The 19,708-nt window shown below is 35.9% G+C and overlaps 1 protein-coding gene across 3 annotated transcripts in view; it reads left to right on the top strand.

Annotated features, from left to right (window-relative positions):
• The window catches only part of NRP1 (neuropilin 1), a 160,571-nt gene that overhangs the window by 55,312 nt on the left and 85,551 nt on the right, over window positions 1-19,708 (top strand). For all 3 annotated transcript variants that reach the window (XM_049777169.1, XM_049777170.1, XM_049777168.1), the window contains exon 3: window positions 14,270-14,451. In XM_049777169.1, the coding sequence (XP_049633126.1) occupies window positions 14,270-14,451 (182 nt within the window). The remainder of the gene's footprint in view (window positions 1-14,269; window positions 14,452-19,708) is intronic.

Raw genomic sequence — 19,708 nt, 5'->3', positions numbered from 1 at the left:
GTGAAAGAGCCAAAGGATAGTAAAGGATTTGTAAAGTGGTAAGTAGGGAAGGGGGACGAAAGGTTATATATATCAGGGTAAGGACTATATACAACATAAACAGACATTATGTACAATACAGACAGACGTGGAGGTGGCCACCTTACACACACACACACATACATACACACACGCATGCACACACACACACACACACACACTCACACACACATAGCCAGATAATGAAGATTGATCCATAAGTTGCAGTTGCAAATCTTTTCTAGGTGGAGCATGTCAGAGCACATAAAAATATAAAGCCTGCAGGTTAAATGAAAACATTTTCCAATTCCTTGGAAAATCATCATTGGTGAGGGTAAACTTTGCTGAAAGAATGGCTTCCTGGGTTAGATTTTGCTCGGAACATTCTTAAAACAATCATAATTTTCAAGTCTAGAATACTAAGAGTATGGGAATGAGCACTGTAAAAGTAGTCTACACCGTGAAGTATCGTTTAACAGGTCTTGAGTATCTAGGTTCTTTTTCTGAAAGCAAAATGGAAAAGAAACATGGACATTAAGATATAAAAGTAAACTAACTTGAAAATGAATTGTGAAAACAGACTCAATAAATGAGCACTGTAGCAAGTTGATACACAGTTGCCTATTCCAAAGATATCTGTGAACATAAAAATTAGATCAGATTAGCAGGCATAATCAAATGGAAAATGAGTGAATTAGAATATTTGTCAGACATTATCATAATGAGCATTGTATTTGTAGTCTAAGATAATATAGCACTGTAGAAGTCCAGCCTATAACTATGAAAACCACTGTGAACAAAAAGATTAAAAAGTTATTATAGACATATTGATATTATGACATTAAAACATTCTTCAAGTGATCACTGTAATGGGAGGACATGGCTTCCAAAAGCATTCTGTATCTGATCTGCCCATTATTATAGGCATCTAAAAAGACAGTTATTTGAACACCTGCTCAATCTAAACAGCTATATCCATTGCTGCAGGTCTCTTTGACATATAAAAAGGGTGTATAAGCTGTTGGAGATTTCACAAACAAGGTGATTATTTCTAACACTTTCTAAACATCAAATTTAAAGCAATGCTATCTTGGGCTGAAGAGAGAGCATGGAGGTAAGGTGTTTGCCTTGCACGCAGAAGGATGGTGGTTCAGATCCTGGCATCCCATATGGTCCCCCAAGCTTGCCAGGAGCGATTTCTGAGAATAGAGCCAGGAGTAAACCCTGAGCGAAGTCGGGTGTGACCCAAAAATCAAAAAAAAAAAAAAAAGTAACACTGTCTTGCCGAATTTTTACAATAGGCTGTGCAATGTCTCTTTTTCATATCACCCGAATGGTTTGAAACAAGAATAAATTGTATTCTTTAGGGTTGTCCTTAGAATCCATAGAATATTGTGACATGTCAAAGTTATTTCTTTTATCTTAATTTTTTTTGAGACCATTGGGATTTACAAAGTCCTTCATATTTAGATTTTAGACATACAATGAATCAGGGCCAACCCCATCACCAGTATTGACCTCCCTCCATCCAAATATACCCAAGGTGTATCCCATACCAACCTCTTGGGCCTCAGCCTACAAATATAATAGGCCCATTTTTAGCTTAGATTTGTTAAAGTTTAGGTCTCTTGATTCCATTGTTATTGCCTTTGATTTGGATATTTAGTTTTGTACTTTGTTAACATTACCAATGCACCTGAGACCACTTAGATTCTGGTCCTCATCCTTTACTGATATGTTGTATGATGTTGATTGATTTGCATATATTGAACCATCCTGACATCCCTGGAATGAAACCCTCTTGGTCACAATTTATAATCTTTTTGATGTGTTGTTGGATTCATTTGCCAGATGTTGTTAAGGATTTTTGCATCCATGTTTATGAGTGAGATTGGTTTATAGTTTTCTTTATTGGTAGTATCTTTGTCAGTTATGATAATGTGTGTGATATTAGCTTCCTACAAGGTATTAGGGAAGACTCCTGTCTTTTTTAATATTTTGGAATTGTCTAAGGATCAATGGTAGTAACTCTACTCTGAATGATGGATAAAATCACCCATAAACCCAGCTGGTCCTAGACTTTTATTCTTGGGGAGTTTCTTAATGACTTTTTCAAATTTCTTACTTGTGATTGGCCTGTTTAGGCTTTCTACTTCCTCCTCATTCAGTATTGGCAGATGATATTTTTCCAGAAATCTGTCCATTTCTTCTAGGTTCTCTAGCTTAACTGTTACAGTTGTTCATAATAAGTGTTCATGATATCTTGGTTTTCTTGGGGTTCTATTGTAATCTCTCCTGTTTCATAATTTATTTGAGTATTTTCCACTTTTTTCCTTATAAGTCTTGCCAGCAGTTTGTGTTTCTTGTTTATTCCTTCAAAAAACAGTTCCTGCCACATTTTTTTTTAATCTCAATACCATGGCTTTTATATGGTGCTTACCCTTTTGTTTTGTTTTGTTTTGTTTGTTTGTTTGTTTTTTTGAATGCTCACTGGATATTTTATTTGACAGTTCTTTATGTACTGTTGTGGTGTTTCACCTTTTTCCCCTTCGTCTCTTAAACCAAGGATGAAAGCCTCTAGAAGGACTCCACCCATTTCCGGAGTATCTGATTCTTTTTTTTTCTTTTTTTTCTCCAGGTTATTACTTCTCTCTTCATCAAACAAAACCGTATAACTTGAACTATCTAGTCCCGCCTCCCAATTGGGGGGGAATAAGGGAGATACCAAGACCAAATAGGTGTAAGACCACTAAGTAGTAAGCTAGGCACAGAGGGACCACTTATTCTAGCAGCCCCGGGGGTAAGGGAAGAGTATATGGGAAGAAGGACGGGAACGAAGGTGGAGGGAGGACAATTCAGTGACGGGAATTCCCCTGATTTTATGTTAATATGTACCTAAAATATTATTGTCAATGATATGTAAGCCACTATGATTAAAATAAAAATTATATTTAATAAAAAAACAGTTCCTGATCTCACCAATTCTTTGTATTGATTTCTTTGTTTCTATATTGTTGATTTATGCTTTGATTTTTATTATTTCTTTTATTCTGTTTGGGTTTGGGTTCCATTGCTGTTGGTTTTCTAGAAATTTATGGATAGGTTGCTGATTTTTCCTTTTTCTCCTTTCCCAATATAGGCCTGTATTGCTATGAGTTTCCCCTAATTACTGCTTTTTCTGTGTTCATAAATTTTGGCAATTTGTTTTTTCATTAGTATTCATCTCAAGGAATATCTTTATTTCTTCCTTGATTTCTTCTTTGATCCAGCTGTAGTTGAGCAGCGTTTTGTTTAGTCTCCAGGTATTAAATTTTCTTCACATCTTTTTACAATCAATTTTGATGTCTGTGGCATGTGGTCTGTTAGGGTGCTTGGTATAATTTTTATAATTGTGAATTTATGTAAGTTATACTTGTGTCCTAAAATGTGGTCTAACCTAGAAAAAGTTTCATGTGCATACAAGAAGATGTATATTTAGCTTTTTGAGGATGAAAGACCCTGTATAGATTCATTAGTTCTAGTTCTTCTAGTTTCTCATTTAGGACTCTTATGTCTTTGTTAGTGTTATGCTATTGGATCTGACTAGTGACGATAACGGCGTGTTGAAATCTCCCATTACTATCACATTTCTGTCCATATATTTCTCTATGTTTGTGAACCAAAGACACATATTTTGCTGACTCTACATTTGGTGCATAAATGTTGATCAGAGTTAGTGTTTACTGGTTTGTTGTTCCCCTGATCAATAATTAGTGTCCATCTTTGTCTCTAAATACTTTCTTGAGGTTTTATGCAATTTAGTCTGATATAATCAGGACTATCTCAGCTTTTTTTTTTCCAAGTAGCATGTATATGAGAAGTTTTCTGGATAGTGGACTTTAGAGTTGAAAGTTTCTTTCATTCTGTAGTTTGAATATGTCAGTTTTCTTGCCTGGATTATTTCAAATGGAAGATCTGGTTTGATTATTATGTTCATTCCTTTATACTTAAGGTTTTTATTCTCCCTTAATGCTTTAAAGAGTCCATATCTCTCTTTGACTTTTGCCATTTGGATTCCTATATGTCTTGGTATTATTCTGTGAGGGTCTGTTTTAGCTCTTTTTGCCTATTGGATTTGTACAGCAGCTGCTTTCCAGAGAGTGGGAAAGTTCTCTGCTATTATCTCCCTTACTACTTATTCTTCCCCTTTCCCTTTTTCCTCCACTTTTGGTATTTCTATAAGTTGGAGATTATTTCTTTTGTCTTTGTTAATTAAACACCTTACATTTTCTTCCATTGTTTTGTCTCTCCTTTCTTTTTTGACTTCTTTATCAAAGCAGGGTTGTAATTTGTCTTAAAGTTCATCTGTGTGATTCTCCACCAGTGTAATTCTGCTACTATGGCTTGTTAACATGATCCTCAGTTCCATCAGTTCCATTTGTATAGATTCTCTCATCTTCTGAAAGAGTTCTTATTTGAGTTGGTTGAATTGTTCACCTATAGATTGCTTAATTTGACATACTAGTGACTCCCTGATTTCTGTTGCTAAAACATTGAGTGTTGATTTTAGGTCTCATCTATAAGACTCGGGCATTTTAGTGACTTGGATATTCTCCAGAATTTCTCTTCATATCCCTAATTACAGGTATCTTCCTTAGTTTTCCCAGTGCTCTTTGAATTTGGTAGGTTGAATTATTGGAGTTTCGGGGTGTTTAAGAAAGTGATCTATTGAACTGATTGTTTAAAAGGTGGCTAGAGGTATATCTGATTGAGAAGTTATGTTCCTACACAAGCAAGGTTATCAAAGTAATCAAAGTATAAGAAAATATTGCAAATTAATTCTTGTTTTGTTCAAGTGAGTTTTGAACTGTATATTTTCCAGGAAAAAGAAGTGCATTTTTGGAGACATAAGGAAAATTCACTATAAGTGATATTGTCTTTGGATGGCTTTGAAGTTAGAGAGGAAGGCAGGTGTTTCATAGGATTTGAAAATACCCCCAAGTTGACTACAAGCAAGGACTCAAGGACTAATAATCTTACCACTGCAACAAACTGAATTCTGCCACAACTTTGGTAATTTTGGTCAGGCCACTGAGCTCAAGTAAAAACACAGTCCCTTGGCTTCTATCTTCTGATACCCTAAGCAGAAAATTCAGGCATGCCATGCCAATAAATATGTCTAGTTTTAAGTCCCTAAATCTGTCTAGTTTTAAGTCCCTAAATCTGTGGTAATTTGTTACACTGTGATAGGTAGTAAAATATCTATTATCTGCCAATGGTATTTATTATCTCTGTTCTCCTCCTTCCAAGTAAGTTTGACAGTCATGACCCATGGCAGCCCTCCCACCATCATTATTACTTTGCATGATGTTTGTGGAGGCCAGTTCACATCTCTTTCTTAATTCCATTCTAGGAACAAATATTCATTGATGTTTTCTTTCTATAAAATTTCTGGTAAAATTTTTCCCAGGACTGTAATCATGTATATTTATTATTGTATTCAAAAAATAACATTTGAAATTAGGTATTTATGGTATTTTTTTTACTTTTTGAGGATAAGTCACCTGGTTATGACACTTGTAGAATCCTTTATTAATCTAACTCAAAAGTTACATTCTGGGAAAGAAAGAATGTAGAGTCTATGATGATAGAATTTCCCTGTTAGAAATACCTGACAATCTATGATATTTTGTGTGTCCTTAAGAGAACAAAGATATAACAAAAGGCAAAAGTGTTGGCAACAGGTTTTCTGCTTGTTCTAAGACTAGTGAGAAGTTTGATATCCCATTAATAATTTGTATGGTCTATTTGTAAAAGAGATGGTTTTTTATTTTGCTTTTTTGGTTTATTTGAAGGAAAGGGTGCACACCAAATAATGCTTAGCAGTTGTTTCTGGTCCTGTACTCAGGAGTGAATTCTGACAATGCCAAAGTTAGATATAGAACCATATGAAACTGGGGTTAGTCACATGCAAAGCAAGTGCCTTATCCCTATACTATCTCTCCAACCCAAGATTTTGTTAATCCAATAGCCACTAAGTCTGAGTGGTCTTTGCTATCACATTTCCTCTATCTCTTTAAAATGGCCCTCCAATCAGCTAGCTGGAAGGCCAACACTGTACTCAGAGTGTGCACTTTTTTGCAATAAAAAACTTGATTCTCAGTCTGCTAGTCTATGAACTCGAGTCTGGGTGATAAGCTCAAAGGGATAAAAATAATGATATGGAGAAGAAAATGCTGCTAAATTTTATTATACATTTTACATGAATGAAGTCACCAGTATGTCAAAAGAAGCTGCTAACCAACTTACAAGATGACACCTTGTACTGTGACAAGGTCAAGAATGTACCAATTGGTGCAAATAAAAGTCTTAATGCTCTGGATTAGAAATTAGATTTGAAGATCAAAAAGTTACTAGAGGGGCCAGAGTGGTGGCGCGGAGTGGTAAGACATCTATCTGCCTTGCCTGAGCTAGCCTAGGACAAACTGCAGTTTGATCCCCCAGTTTCTCATATGGTCCCCCAAGCCAGGAGAGATTTCTGAGCACATAGCCATGAGTAACCTCTGAGTTTCACCGGATATGCCCCCCCAAAAAAATAGAGTTACTAGAACATAAATAAGGAAAACTAAGTTTTTCTTTTTTTCATAGATATGAAACTAACCCCAGTTCAATATCTAATGTTCTACAAATCCTGGCTATAGTAGACTTTCTTTTATAAAAAGAAAAATACAATGTGTGCATGGATATATATTAAAGCATATCTTTAATAGGGGCAGGAAATTCTATAGTTAGGCATGTGTTCATTAGTAACACTAATACTGTACTTTCTTGCTGGCCTCATATTTGACATTGTAATGAAGGAAAATGTAATGTGTAAACTTAGTAACAAATTTCAAAGAGAAATGTCACAATATAATGAAGAAATATTCTTTGGTTGTGCAAGTTTTGAAATTCCATACAAATTTGGAATATATTTTATAGAAATTGGACATTTGGACACAGAGTATAAATAAACTAGGAGGATAAGAGATAATCGTAGTCCATCATCTTCTATAAAAAGGTTTAAAAAGTCTTGGCAATGCTTTCAAGCTGAGGACTTTCCCTCTAGTATAACCTTCATCATTTGGAAGAGTTCCAGATTGATTCCAGCCCTAGTGGTATTTAAAAAAAATATATATATATACATATATATATACATATATATATGTATATATAGCTGCTATCCTGTACTACTCCATTACCCCTCTCTGTTATCTCTGTTGTCCTAGCTGTTTTGGGGATTCTAGTCCCTGAACATTCATCTCTAGCAGGAGGAATAGGCTGGTAGGAAGCCCATTCATGGCCACCATCAATTCTACTAAAGTTTTCAATTCATGTAATTTCCCCAAAGGCCAAGTGTACTCACTGTCCCTGCCTCAGACGGTCTGACTCTTTCTCTGTCTCTGCATCTCTCATCAACACATACACATATACTTTTCATACATCAAGATGTTTGTTTAAATAACTCCAAACACACATATAAGAAAAATCAATGAAGTATAGATTAGAGTGTGGTCTTTGTCTAACAAAAATAATTGAGACAATGAATTGTAGATTGTTAATAATTCTAAAATGATAAGGCTATATTGATCCACTCTGCCCAACAAACACATAAGGAAAGTAAACACAAGAACAGATATTGAGAAAAGTTTGCCCACAAGTATGCAATGTTCAAAGGATACACATTATTTCCACTCTATCACTCTACCACTCAATGCTTATGAGTGTCCTGGAGCAGGGATAGCCCAATATCAAGTCCAAATAGGAATACTAATGGTGGGATGTTGCCCTCTTGGTGCCACATCTCTGGTACAGTGGTATCTCTGAAACTTTCAGCTTCAAGGAGGGACAATTGCTCTACTGGGACCCCTGGAACAAATAGCTCTAGAGGAGTTCCATCTGCCAGGTGGTTTGGGAGCAGCTAAACAGAGGGCATCCAACATCTCCCCCTTTTCTATTTTCAAAATATAAGAAATTGAGATGGGTCTTTCTAAAGACTACCTTGAAAGATCTGATAAAACTTTGTAACATGGAAATTATTATACAAATGGAAAGTATTATTGCTGGCATTTCAGGAAATCTGAGAGTAAATCTAATTCAAATTAACTTTCATTAATTTAAAAAAGGAAAAACAAACACAAGAGTTTCATCGATCCAGTTGTTAAAAATAAAGAAGGCAAAGTCTTTGATTTACTTCCAAATAGAACAATATAAAAGACAGTATCTGATCAATAAATATCAAATGTCTAGTCAGGCAGTTTGCTCCTTTGCATCTAAGTAGTTGATGCTTCTCAAAAACAAACAAACAAAACCCACTCACTTTTTTTAAATAAAATTGTAAATAAATAGTTTCCATTATAATATTTTGAGGAATACAGAAATTACAAAAGAGCACAACTTGACTAATCAGAAATAATCATTCAACATATTCTGTCCAGTTTTTTGGACATAAAATCAGAACCAAGAATACACCATATATTTTTAACTTTTGATATTTTACTTAAAAACATTTTCATATTACATAAAAAGGTCTTTCATTGAACATGATTTTTTCTCTTTATTTTATATTTTTAAAACATGCTTTTTGTAATGACTCAATACTATTCCATATTAAGAATGTAATACAAATTCCTTGTTTCCTTCCTGTCTGCTTTATTTCCATTCTGGCCCATTATTATAAAGGGTTTTTGTTTTGTTTTGGTTTTTGCATAAATATTTGACCTTACTTCTTCCAGATTATTTTCTTATAATAGATTTCTTGGGTTTGTTTGTTTTGATTAGTTTATTTTATTTGATTTGGATTTCAGGGCCACACCCATCTGTGCTCAGAACTTACTTTTGGCTATGTGCTCACTTTTGATATATTTAATGCTACAGATTAAACCTGGTTAGTTACATACAAGGTTAAGGCCTGACTTACTCTGCTCTCTGATTCCTTGAATAGATTTCTTAGTGCTTTTTACTAAGTAAGAGTCTAGGAATCTTGTTAGACTTGTTTTTGCATATCTTGGTTAGAAAGATGTTAAAAAGCTAGAACTGATAGGAAGTGAATCTCATGCTATATCATTCAGAAATATATTTGGGATCATATCAGCTCCTTCTGGTTCTAAATTGTTTGTTTTTACTTCCAAATCCTCTTTCTAATATTCTAAGAGAAAAATCAGTTCTCTTCTGGGGGATAGACAATTCTTGGACAACAGCACTATAATCGTTTACAGGTTGTTCAGTTGGGATGGCTATTAATGCCTTGTGCAAAATAAACCAATGATCCAAAGAAACACATTTTTGCAGGTGAAAATTATGATAGCCAACATCATTACTCACTCTGATTTTGTTGTCAAACATCAAATTTCTCCATTATTAATGCATGCGTGCACATGGGGCTAAATCTTCTTGGAAAAAGATTTAAAAAGACACTAACGCCTAGAATCCCCTCTCCTAATAAAGCAAGAATGACCAGAAGCTGTGTGTCTATTCAGGGTGGGGGGCGGGTGGGATGGTACAGTAGCTTGTTATACAGACAACACCCTGCAGAGGATTAACTTTCTTTCCATTAACTGGCTCCACCATAGAGCATCAAGGGTCATTTGTACTCACAAGAGAAAACCCGACTTAAGTAAAGTATGCTATTTGTCTATTCAGCACTACATACCTATAAAGCCTCTGAAACCACTTTATAGTGACTCAGTGCATTTCTCATTTTCCCATCACTTTTTCCTCTACTTGGCCTTTGTCCTAAAACCATAATTCAAACTTGCCACACACACAAAAAAATCTTTGAGTAATCCTTTCAAAAATTCTTAGAAGGAAATCTTTATTCTTTTATCATCCTTCCAGACAACCTATTTTGGGATGATTATTAGGATTCAAAATGTTTTTACCACCAACATAGATCTAGATGGACTGAAATTATCAAAAAAAAAAACAAACATGGGGGAGGAGGGAAGAAAAAAAAGAAAGAGAGAGAGAAAGAAAGAAAGAAAGAAAGAAAGAAAGAAAGAAAGAAAGAAAGAAAGAAAGAAAGAAAGAAAGAAAGAAAGAAAGAAAGAAAGAAAGAAAGAAAGAGAGAGAGAAATAAAGAAGGAAAGAGAAAGAAAGAAAGAGAGAGAGAGAAAGAAATAAAGAAGGAAAGAGAAAGAAAGAAAGAAAGAAAGAAAGAAAGAAAGAAAGAAAGAAAGAAAGAAAGAAAGAAAGAAAGAAAGAAGGAAGGAAGGAAGGAAGGAAGGAAGGAAGGAAGGAAGGAAGGAAGGAAGGAAGGAAGGAAGGAAGGAAGGAAAGAAAGAAAGAAGGAAGGAAAGAAAAAGAAGAAAGAGAAAGAGAAAAAGACAGAAAGAGGGAAAGAAATGAAAGAAAAAGAAGTGAGCAAATTTAAGAAACAGAGGGTCTAAGTACCAGCCAGAGTATTATGCTTAAAATGAAACCTCAACAAAGCCTTTTCATCATAAAAGGGGTCATTAAGTAGGCAGATATTTGCCTTACTTTCTGGTCAATGGAGGTTGTTTTACTATGGTTAGTACACAAGTGGGGGGAGAGATGGATTCAATGTGGTTTCTGTTGTTGCTTTTAGAAAGGATATGGGAGGACTGCTTAAAAGAGAGGGGTTGGTGGTCTCCTGAAAATAGATACCCCACCCGGCTATCCACCCACTATCTAAAAGCTTTCCTAGAAAATATTTCCTGTGCAGAAATGACATAAAGCAAAGACACAATCACCATTCACATATATGGGGAAAAAATGTGAGGACTCTCTGACCCACCCCAAAGGTAACCTCTCAAATGGTAGTTAAGAACATAAAAGCACACACACACACACACACACACACACACACACACACACACAACACCTTAAAAACACACTAACAATAAAAGCAGAAATGCTGTGCAAAATAAACAGTGCTGAATGCTACTTTCACTTTTTGACTTCTGTCAAGATATAAATTTCTTGTGGATTCTTTTATGTCTGCCCAAACAGTACTGATGTAGACGTTTTGTGTTAGCAAAGAAGTGGGGCAGGAACATGGAGGATATCTGAAACTGTACCTACTGATAAATGGGGAAAAAGAGGTGGAAGGAAGGACCTTCCTTAGTGGAAACCCACATCTGTGTTGTGCACAGGGAGAGGAAGAATCCAGAAAAGCCCACCTGTCACCTGGGACATTCTGTTTTGGTTTTGAGATCACACTCAGCAGCACTTAGGGGTTTCTTCTAGCTCTATGCTCAAAGATTACTTTTGGGAGGCTCCCTGAACCATGTGGGATGCCAAGGATCAAACCCAAGTCAACCAAATGCAAGGCCTTACCATCTGTGCTATCTCTCTGGCCCTCATCTGGTGCATTCTTGTTCCAGAACTGGGTTTCTCACATGAAATTCTACTTTCTGATCCCACTCAGAGTTTTTATCAATTCAATTCCTAAGACTTCAAGCCCAGTTCTCCCCCAACAGCTGTCGATTCAGAACAAGGGTCAAACCACTGTAGATCTCTGTGTCGCAAGTGGTGATGGCATTCCAAGCAATGTAGTGTTGGTCACACTGGCAGCAGCAACAGAGCAATGTGCAGCCGACTGAAGGATCAAAATTTGCAAACTCAGTATCTTGGGCCTCAGGCCAAGAAAGGCTGGGTGCGTTGCTGTGGTGACACATTTAGTCCCTTGGGAGGAATGCTGGCACACCAGCTGCATTCTTGGCACCAAGTTTGTCTGCAAGAAACTTATGAAGTGGAATTGGTATCAACTCCAGAGGGAGATGCAAGCTGCTTTCTTAGCTTCTCTGGCAATATTCCCCTCGGCAACTTGTGCACATAGACCCTCCTGAATATTTTCATGAACTGCTGTCTGTTAGACTTGCTGGGGCCCTGTTAGAAGGTACTTCGAAAGGAAATACCTTTTACTTTATAAATATAACCATTGTATCCCTGATTAATTCAATTTCCTAAAATTGGCACTTAATGATGCAATTGCTTATCTCTTGCTGGGAATAGATTCTAATCCCTCTATTGCTTTTAAAAATAGCCCTTTCTGTTGCCAAGTAGAGAGCCTTGTGTTTACTATTAGAAGATAATGAATTAAAACGCTACCCTTTTTCTCTGTTGCATTCACTCACAGTGTAGTAGCTAAGTTCAAGTTTCTCTCTCTCTCTCTCTCTCTCTCTCTCTCTCTCTCTCTCTCTCTCTCTCTCTCTCTCTCTCTCTCTCTCTCTCTCTCTCTCACCTGGGTAAGAGGTTCAGAAATGCCTTTAGTTCTTCAGAAAGCCTGACCCATCTCTCCTATTTGTGTCTAGAAGACAAAATGCACTGGATTCAGCCACTTAGTATTCTGTCCATGTCAAGATTCAAGTAAAAAGCCTATATTGCAAAGCTGAATTGCTGGTCATCAGGCCAAACACAGTCAACAGTTCAAATCAAAGATAAATTATAAGCAAGAACAGGATAAAACATACAGACTTGTCTAGTCAATGAATCAGTACAGAACAATGTAATGCCTCTATAAAGGCCAACTTTGAAGACTAATAAATATGAAGATGGTGTTATTCCTGCATGCTCTCTGCCTCCTTGACTATGAAGACCAATGAGAATTTTGAGCATGCTTTCTTCATCTCTTCCTCAACCACTGGCTCTTTCGACCCTTTCTCTTCTTCAAACATGCAAAACACCTCCCAAAGTATTGGGAAACATTTTATCTATGTAATTCCATAGTTTTGCAAAGGACAGACATGTTGGTAGGCTTGTGATTACTACTGGAAACATCAGATGCTATAGAGGAAATGCAGTTAATACAATAATTCACATATGTTAATGCTTATTTCCATCAATGTCAGCTTTATTTTCTTCTTGATATACACAAAGCTGGCACACAATTTTAACTGATGAGGTAATGTCATTTTTAATTTAGAGAGCCTTAAGCTGTCCACTTTAACTAGTGATATCATCTTTGCAGTTGTCTCTTGAGACTTTCTGTAAACATAAGTAATGTGTCCTGGACAGTTTGAAAAGATTGTTAAAGATGACATTGGTCATCAGGAAGATTTCCCCCACTTTGATCTCTTTTAAATTGCCAGATATCGTTTATATTACTGCCATATTTTAGTCATTCCTGAAATTAATATATCCCAGGACTTTTGAACTAAGTTAAACATAGAAATAAAATAAAGGTTTGAAATTAATGGATCAGAATGTTTTTATGTCAGTTCTAGAAGAAAAATGGAAGACAAACCAAATTATCTGGCTCCTAGGTGATTTGATAAATAAAAAGAGAAAAAGCAAGATGCTCTGAAAGAGCTTAAAAACAAAGATCTTCCAATTTTACCTGGAGATGCTAGTTTATTAGAGATGGTTTTCCATCTTTTAGAGATCAAGAAGCATATTTGTTATCTCAGTGTAATCTTTTGAGTAATATTTTATTGTTACTTCCATTATCATTTATCTACTTAGAGAGCTCTTAGTAAGTCCAGGGTTGTTTTTAATCATATCACCCTGTGACTTCAATTGTGTCATATTTTCTTTTCAAACAGCAATATTCTTCTAAAGATTTCAGCTGGTGGGTATAAACAAAGTTATTTTCCATTTTGAAATAAACTTTTCTTTGGAGGGATTCTTTAATTATTTGAGTGTAGTTTGGGGGAAGATGATCTGTCTTGTAGCCACCCTGGATAGTGAAAGAATTGTTTCTTAGCAATTTGGAGTTGGGTAGAATTGAGTCAAATAGTAAAGAATTTGTTTATTATTCTGTGGCCATATGTTTAGAGGGTTGCTCACAGAAATCAAAGTATTGTTCATGGAGAGCTCCAGCCAAGGAGACATTTTGAATTCATAAAAGAACTTCACAGTTTGAAAAGAATGCATAGCATTATGTATTGACACCCACCACCAGAGACAAAAGAACACAATTTAATAATAGAGAATTGTGCTCATGAGATTTTCCTTTTTCTTGTTAATTGGTTACTTTAACTGACATTGTCTACAAGTATAATAGACACCATTATTCTTAATAGTTCTGTGTTGCCAGATGATGTATACAGACATGATGTAGTCCATTTTAATTATTTCATGTTGCCAGATTTTTTTTTCCCTTTCATGCAGTACAGTTTTGAATGCAGATAACACTTTCCCTCTATTGACAGACTATGCTGGAAATAGCTGTTTTCTCAATGATTGAAATGAAGAGCATTTTAAAGTTTAAAAAATTTAAAATAACAAAGAGGTTTTGGTAAAACTGTTCCTTTCCCTATTTACTTCATAGGTATGACTATGTGGAAGTAATTGATGGAGAAAATGAAAATGGACGCTTATGGGGAAAGTTCTGTGGAAAGATTGCTCCATCACCTGTAGTATCTTCGGGACAATTTCTTTTTATCAAATTTGTCTCTGACTATGAGACACACGGTGCAGGATTTTCCATACGCTATGAAATTTTCAAGAGAGGTGAGTAACTTGGCATGGAGGAAGTATGTTGTATGTTTGTTGATGCTGTTTAATTCCTTACACAATAAATTAAAGATGAGAGTGATGCCATTATTCTTTGGGAAAATGTCCTATATTTCTGTTTAGAATTGGGGGGAAATATTTTAATTAAAAGAAAATTATCCAAAGTATGGAAGACATATGTTCAAACTTGAAGTGTTTTAGGAATTAAAATGATCATTCTTACCATTGAAGCAGTGTTTAAACAGCATGTATGCTTTGTAAAATGCGTTTAAGGGTTGAAATTTAAGAAAAAAAATTTGTTTAAGCTTCCCTGATGGATTATTTCCAATTTTTAAAGATTTGATCTTAGGGAATTTTTATTTTAAATAACCATAGCAAATAATCATAGCATTTTGTAATAAAGTAAACAGAAACTTATAAATCACAGCTTTCCTGGAGTCATTTTCTTTTCACTAAATATGTGTTTATAGATTTGAGCAAAGGCTCAAAGGACTAGAGAAAATGTTCAGCATGTGGAGAGTCCCTGATTTGCTTCTTGGTACCACATGTTCTCCCAAGCACCACAGGGAGGGACCTTTAAACACTGAGTTAGAAGTAGCCCTTGAGCACGAGTGGGTGTGCCCCTCCAAATATATTCACCCTTTCACCTTAAAGTAATGACCATACTTATCCCTTTATTTTGTTGTAAGTTTCAAAACTGATATGTTCCCATAAAAACAAAGAGATCTACTAGTCTGAGTTTCTAAAGCCATTGGGGGAAAGAGGCTTTCTCTTAATGGAAGAATGACTGCAAAATAATCTCTTGTAGAGAAAAATATTGTTTTAAAAAGCATTTCCCTCAGGAACTAAATATCATGTGCTAATCCCCTGTTATTATATTTCACAATGGGATAAAAAATGACCATCTATCATCTGCCAGTCTTGCAGAATTAAACTCAAGCGTATTAGTCAATTGATTAATGATGTATCTTCATCTGCATATCTCTGTCTTTAGCAACACCCTGTAGATTTTTATTTTGTGTTCAATTCAGGTTTCCCTTTTAAGTTGATATTAATGTTTGAGGTACTGATCCAGGAAAAGAAGCTCAACATGTGAATGCATTACCCTGGAACATAGGAGTAAAGGCCTTTTTATTAATAGAAAATTAATCTAGCATATAAGGTCTACTGGGTCAGTGGCAACTGAGTTAATTAAAGAGAGTCATTAGGAGCTTCTGGGAACATTGGAGCAACTTTGTTAATTTTCAAAAGTATCTGTCACTGTCCCATTATAAATGTGAAAAGATGGAGAGGACTTTATTCAGAAGTTTATCTAATCATATACTTAGAAAACATAGAATGCATATAATATTTATATATAACATGATTACATAAGCACATTTTCTCATGTTTAGAGCTATTGGCTTTATTGCATAAATCCTATTGTATCCCATATGTTTATGAATACATACATTCACATAAAATATATCTGAATCTATTTGCTTACACATAAGTAGCACCATAAAAAAAGGTGTCATAAAATCAGCTGAAAATATCCCTTCATTTTCAGTGTTTCTTAAAGATCTAAAGAGCGTTGAAAGAGAACACAAGCAGATGGGTCACTAAGAATTTAAGACTTACAATTTCACTCCTAAGTGTATGATAAAAGCTAATTAAATAAAGCTTATGTTTCAAGAACTGATTGGTGGTCACAGTGCGAAAGAAGTTAAAGTAAAAAAGAAAAAGGATATGAGGAGTTAAGAGAGCTTAGAAGGAAATGAAGAATTCTTTCCATTTTTCTTAAAGTAACATTGGTTGAAATAATTCCTGCCTACAGTATTTTATAATCACAAGTCTCTTCCCAGATTCTTAAATCTTGGGCCATCAGCCCTAAAATTATTTCTGTTTACCATAAAAAGTCTCCCCAGCTCTCTATCTTTCTTAATTCTTTCCTTGATCTGAAAAAAACTGGTGTTTATTGTTGTTGTTGTTTTGGCTTTTTAGTTTTTTGGTAGGTCTTGCCGCGGGAGAAGGTTGGCATTCATTGAGAAAAGGATTGGTCATTTCATATGTTAATTGTGTGTTTACTTAGTAATAGGTTTGAGAGTCTTATAACTCTTGTTATTTAATTCCAAGAGTGAATCTTAGCTCTTGTTATTTACCACTATGCTTGTTATCAGTAACAACTATAGATGCCATTCTTTGAGATCCACAAGCTACTTTCCATCTTAGTAATATCAGCATGTTCTGTTGCAGCCTCCCTTGCTCCAGAGACTGTGTGATCACCTCTCCCAGGTAGCACATTGGCACCTATCCTGCAAGGCTACTTCAGTACCCCATCCCAGTTCATTGCACCTAGAGTCACCAGAATTTTGCCTCAAGAAGTCCTTGCTGGGGGAAGGGTAGGCGGGAGAGGGGCCACGTCTGATCAATAGCACAGCCTGTAGGATGTTTGTCTTGCACATAGCTGACCCAGGTTCAATTATCAGCATCCCATATGGTCCCTTGAGCCTATTAGGGCTAATTTCAGAGTGGCTGCCAAAACCAAAACCAACCAACCAATAATCAAAGATGCCCCCGCCTAGCTATGGCAAGTTTCTGCAACAGTGAATAAGGAAAACCTTAAAATAAATTTTCATATAGAGTGAAGGACATCAGAGATTATTTTTTCCTAAATCCTATAGTCAGCGTCTAGTTTAATATATACAGAATCTTAGAACTCAAAAGATTTAGAGGCCACCCCAAGGTGGTGTTAGTGGTAGAAGTGACAGAAGAGGAGCTCAATGGCAGGAGACCTGGAATTCAGATCTCTCTATGATCCCTCCAGCTCTCCTTCTCTCCTGTGTGGAACTGCCCCAGGTTTTGTCAGAAACACCTTAGGAAATTGGACTTGCTTCTGTTGATGTGAATGCACATGGGTGAAAACTTTGAATTTTAATTGATTTGGAAAATAGGTCTTTAATTTCTGTCATTTTTTTCCATTAAATCATAATATCACCTGAACAATCTTACCTTTTTCAGCAGAAAATATTAGTGCCTACATTAAACTCTGTTACTTGCTTTTAACTTGCAAGAATCTAGGCAAAGATCTTTTTTCTTTGCCTTAGTGCTAGAGAGTAGTTAAGGTGCTTTCCTTGCACAAGGCCAATTTGGATTTGACCCACCACATCCCATCAGATCCCCTGAGCACCATCAGGAATGATTTCTGAATGCAGAGCTAGGAGTAACCCTTAAGCACTGCAGGGTATAGCCTCAAAATAGAAGTATTTGCTTCTGGAAAAGAGTTGACTGTCCTGCGGACCATTTATTTCTATATTTTTGAAAATGCAAGTATAAAGGAATCTTATTATCACATTATATCATATATTTATATAAATATATATTCTTTATGTATAAATAGACATGAAAATACATTATATGTATATATACTTATGAATATTATATATTCATAAAATTATATCATACATGTATGTATGCATGTGTTTATATTTTCTTCAATGAATTAATGATTTTTTTAAATTTTGGGGTCACACCCAGTGATATTCAGGGGTTACTCCTGGCTATGCTCTCAGAAATCGCTCCTGGCTTGGGGGACCATATGGGATGCAGGGGATAGAACCAAGGTCCATCCTGGGTCAGCCGCATGCAAGCAAATGCCCTACCGTTGCACTACTGCTCCAGCCCCAATGAATTAATGATTTAAAGTGACACAATATTAACCAGAAGTCATCAACTACCTTAGAAACCAATTATACGTAATACAGCACATCATATAGACTTCATTTGGAACTGACAGAGAAAGATGTCACATGTTAAAAACATTTGAAGGAACAGTGAGTGCAATGGGATGAGGACATACTTTACTTGATGGAGGCCAAATTTCCATGCCCAGGACTGTACTATCTCCACCAGCAGTGAGTGACCCTGGAACACTAATCTGGGAGCAATCCACCAGCACTGCTAAAATGGCTCAGAAGAAAAAGTTAAACCAAAATCCAAAACTTTTTTGAGCAGAATGGGATAGTTCAGCATTTTAAGCCATTCTGGTGATGAATAAATCACATATGATAGTGAGGTAATTTCAACAAATTAGACCTCCATAGAGTTAATTTATTGTACCCATTTAATAAGTACTTCATTCTGCTAGATAACTGAATATAGATAGATGTGTGAGATGGTGATTGCTTTTTTTTTTTTTTCAGAAGCCTACAATAAGCACCAAGGTACAGTTTACTAAAAGTAGAGAACTTCTACTTAAATTTAATCTAAATCATTAGCTATTCTTTCTTTCTCAAGACAATATTTAATAAAGAATAGTCTCAACCACCTTCTTTGCTTGTAATTGAATTCTAGCCTATCCATTCATGAGACAATGACCCAAGAAAAGGATTGTCCAATTAAATATCAAACTGAACTCAAACTTCAAAAATGGTCAAGTCACCCCTGATTCACAGAATCTTAAAATCTCTCTGAATATCCTGACAATGGTGTGGTAGTCAGGGGCAGAGTTCCAGTGTTTAGGTTCATGGAGAGGGAAGTGTTTTGCATCTGTGGGGTGAAGACCACCTTTTGCAGTGCTCGACCCATCTAACTTAGACACCACTGTAATTTGATAATTCATTATAGTGCCTTTAATACAAATTAAAGTTACATCATAGAGCTGGAGACAGTACAATGGTTAAGGTACTTGCCTTGCATGCAGTCTATATTCATTCTATCACCCAGCACTCCAGGATGTCCCCAGCATTACCACAAATGACTCCTAAATATGAGACCAGGACTAGTCTCTGAATACTGCCAGGCATAGCTCAAACCACAGTCCCCCCAAAGTTACATATTATAAATACATGCACAAACACATAAATATCTGAATGATTTTAGAATGTCATCCTGTACTATATACCTAGAATTCGGGAAAGGTTAGGATGCATTGATATCAGGTGACTCCTAGCCACATGGCCGGCCAGTAATCATAGCTTATCATGCCCTCACTAACAGCCTCACTTTACTGGCACACCTGTGTCAACACCACTCAGAATGAGTCACTCACCCTGGGTACATGTACGAATTACCTTTCACATTTAGTTTGTCAAAGAGGCAGGGGTCACATCTGGCAGAGTTACGAAGTCACTGGTGTGGGAATCTGAAACCCAAACTCCCTCCACTGAATTCTCTCCCTTGCCTTTGTAAATGTTCTATTTCACCAATAAGGGGCTGTCAGCTTTAAGATTTAAAGATTTAAGCTTGAAGGGACTATAATTATTTCTCTGGGGCT

This window comes from Suncus etruscus, chromosome 7 (genome assembly GCF_024139225.1).
Source record: "Suncus etruscus isolate mSunEtr1 chromosome 7, mSunEtr1.pri.cur, whole genome shotgun sequence".
In the NCBI taxonomy this organism is placed as follows: domain Eukaryota; kingdom Metazoa; phylum Chordata; class Mammalia; order Eulipotyphla; family Soricidae; genus Suncus; species Suncus etruscus.
Note: the sequence above shows the minus strand (reverse complement) of the source record. Positions and strands in the feature narration are given on the sequence as shown.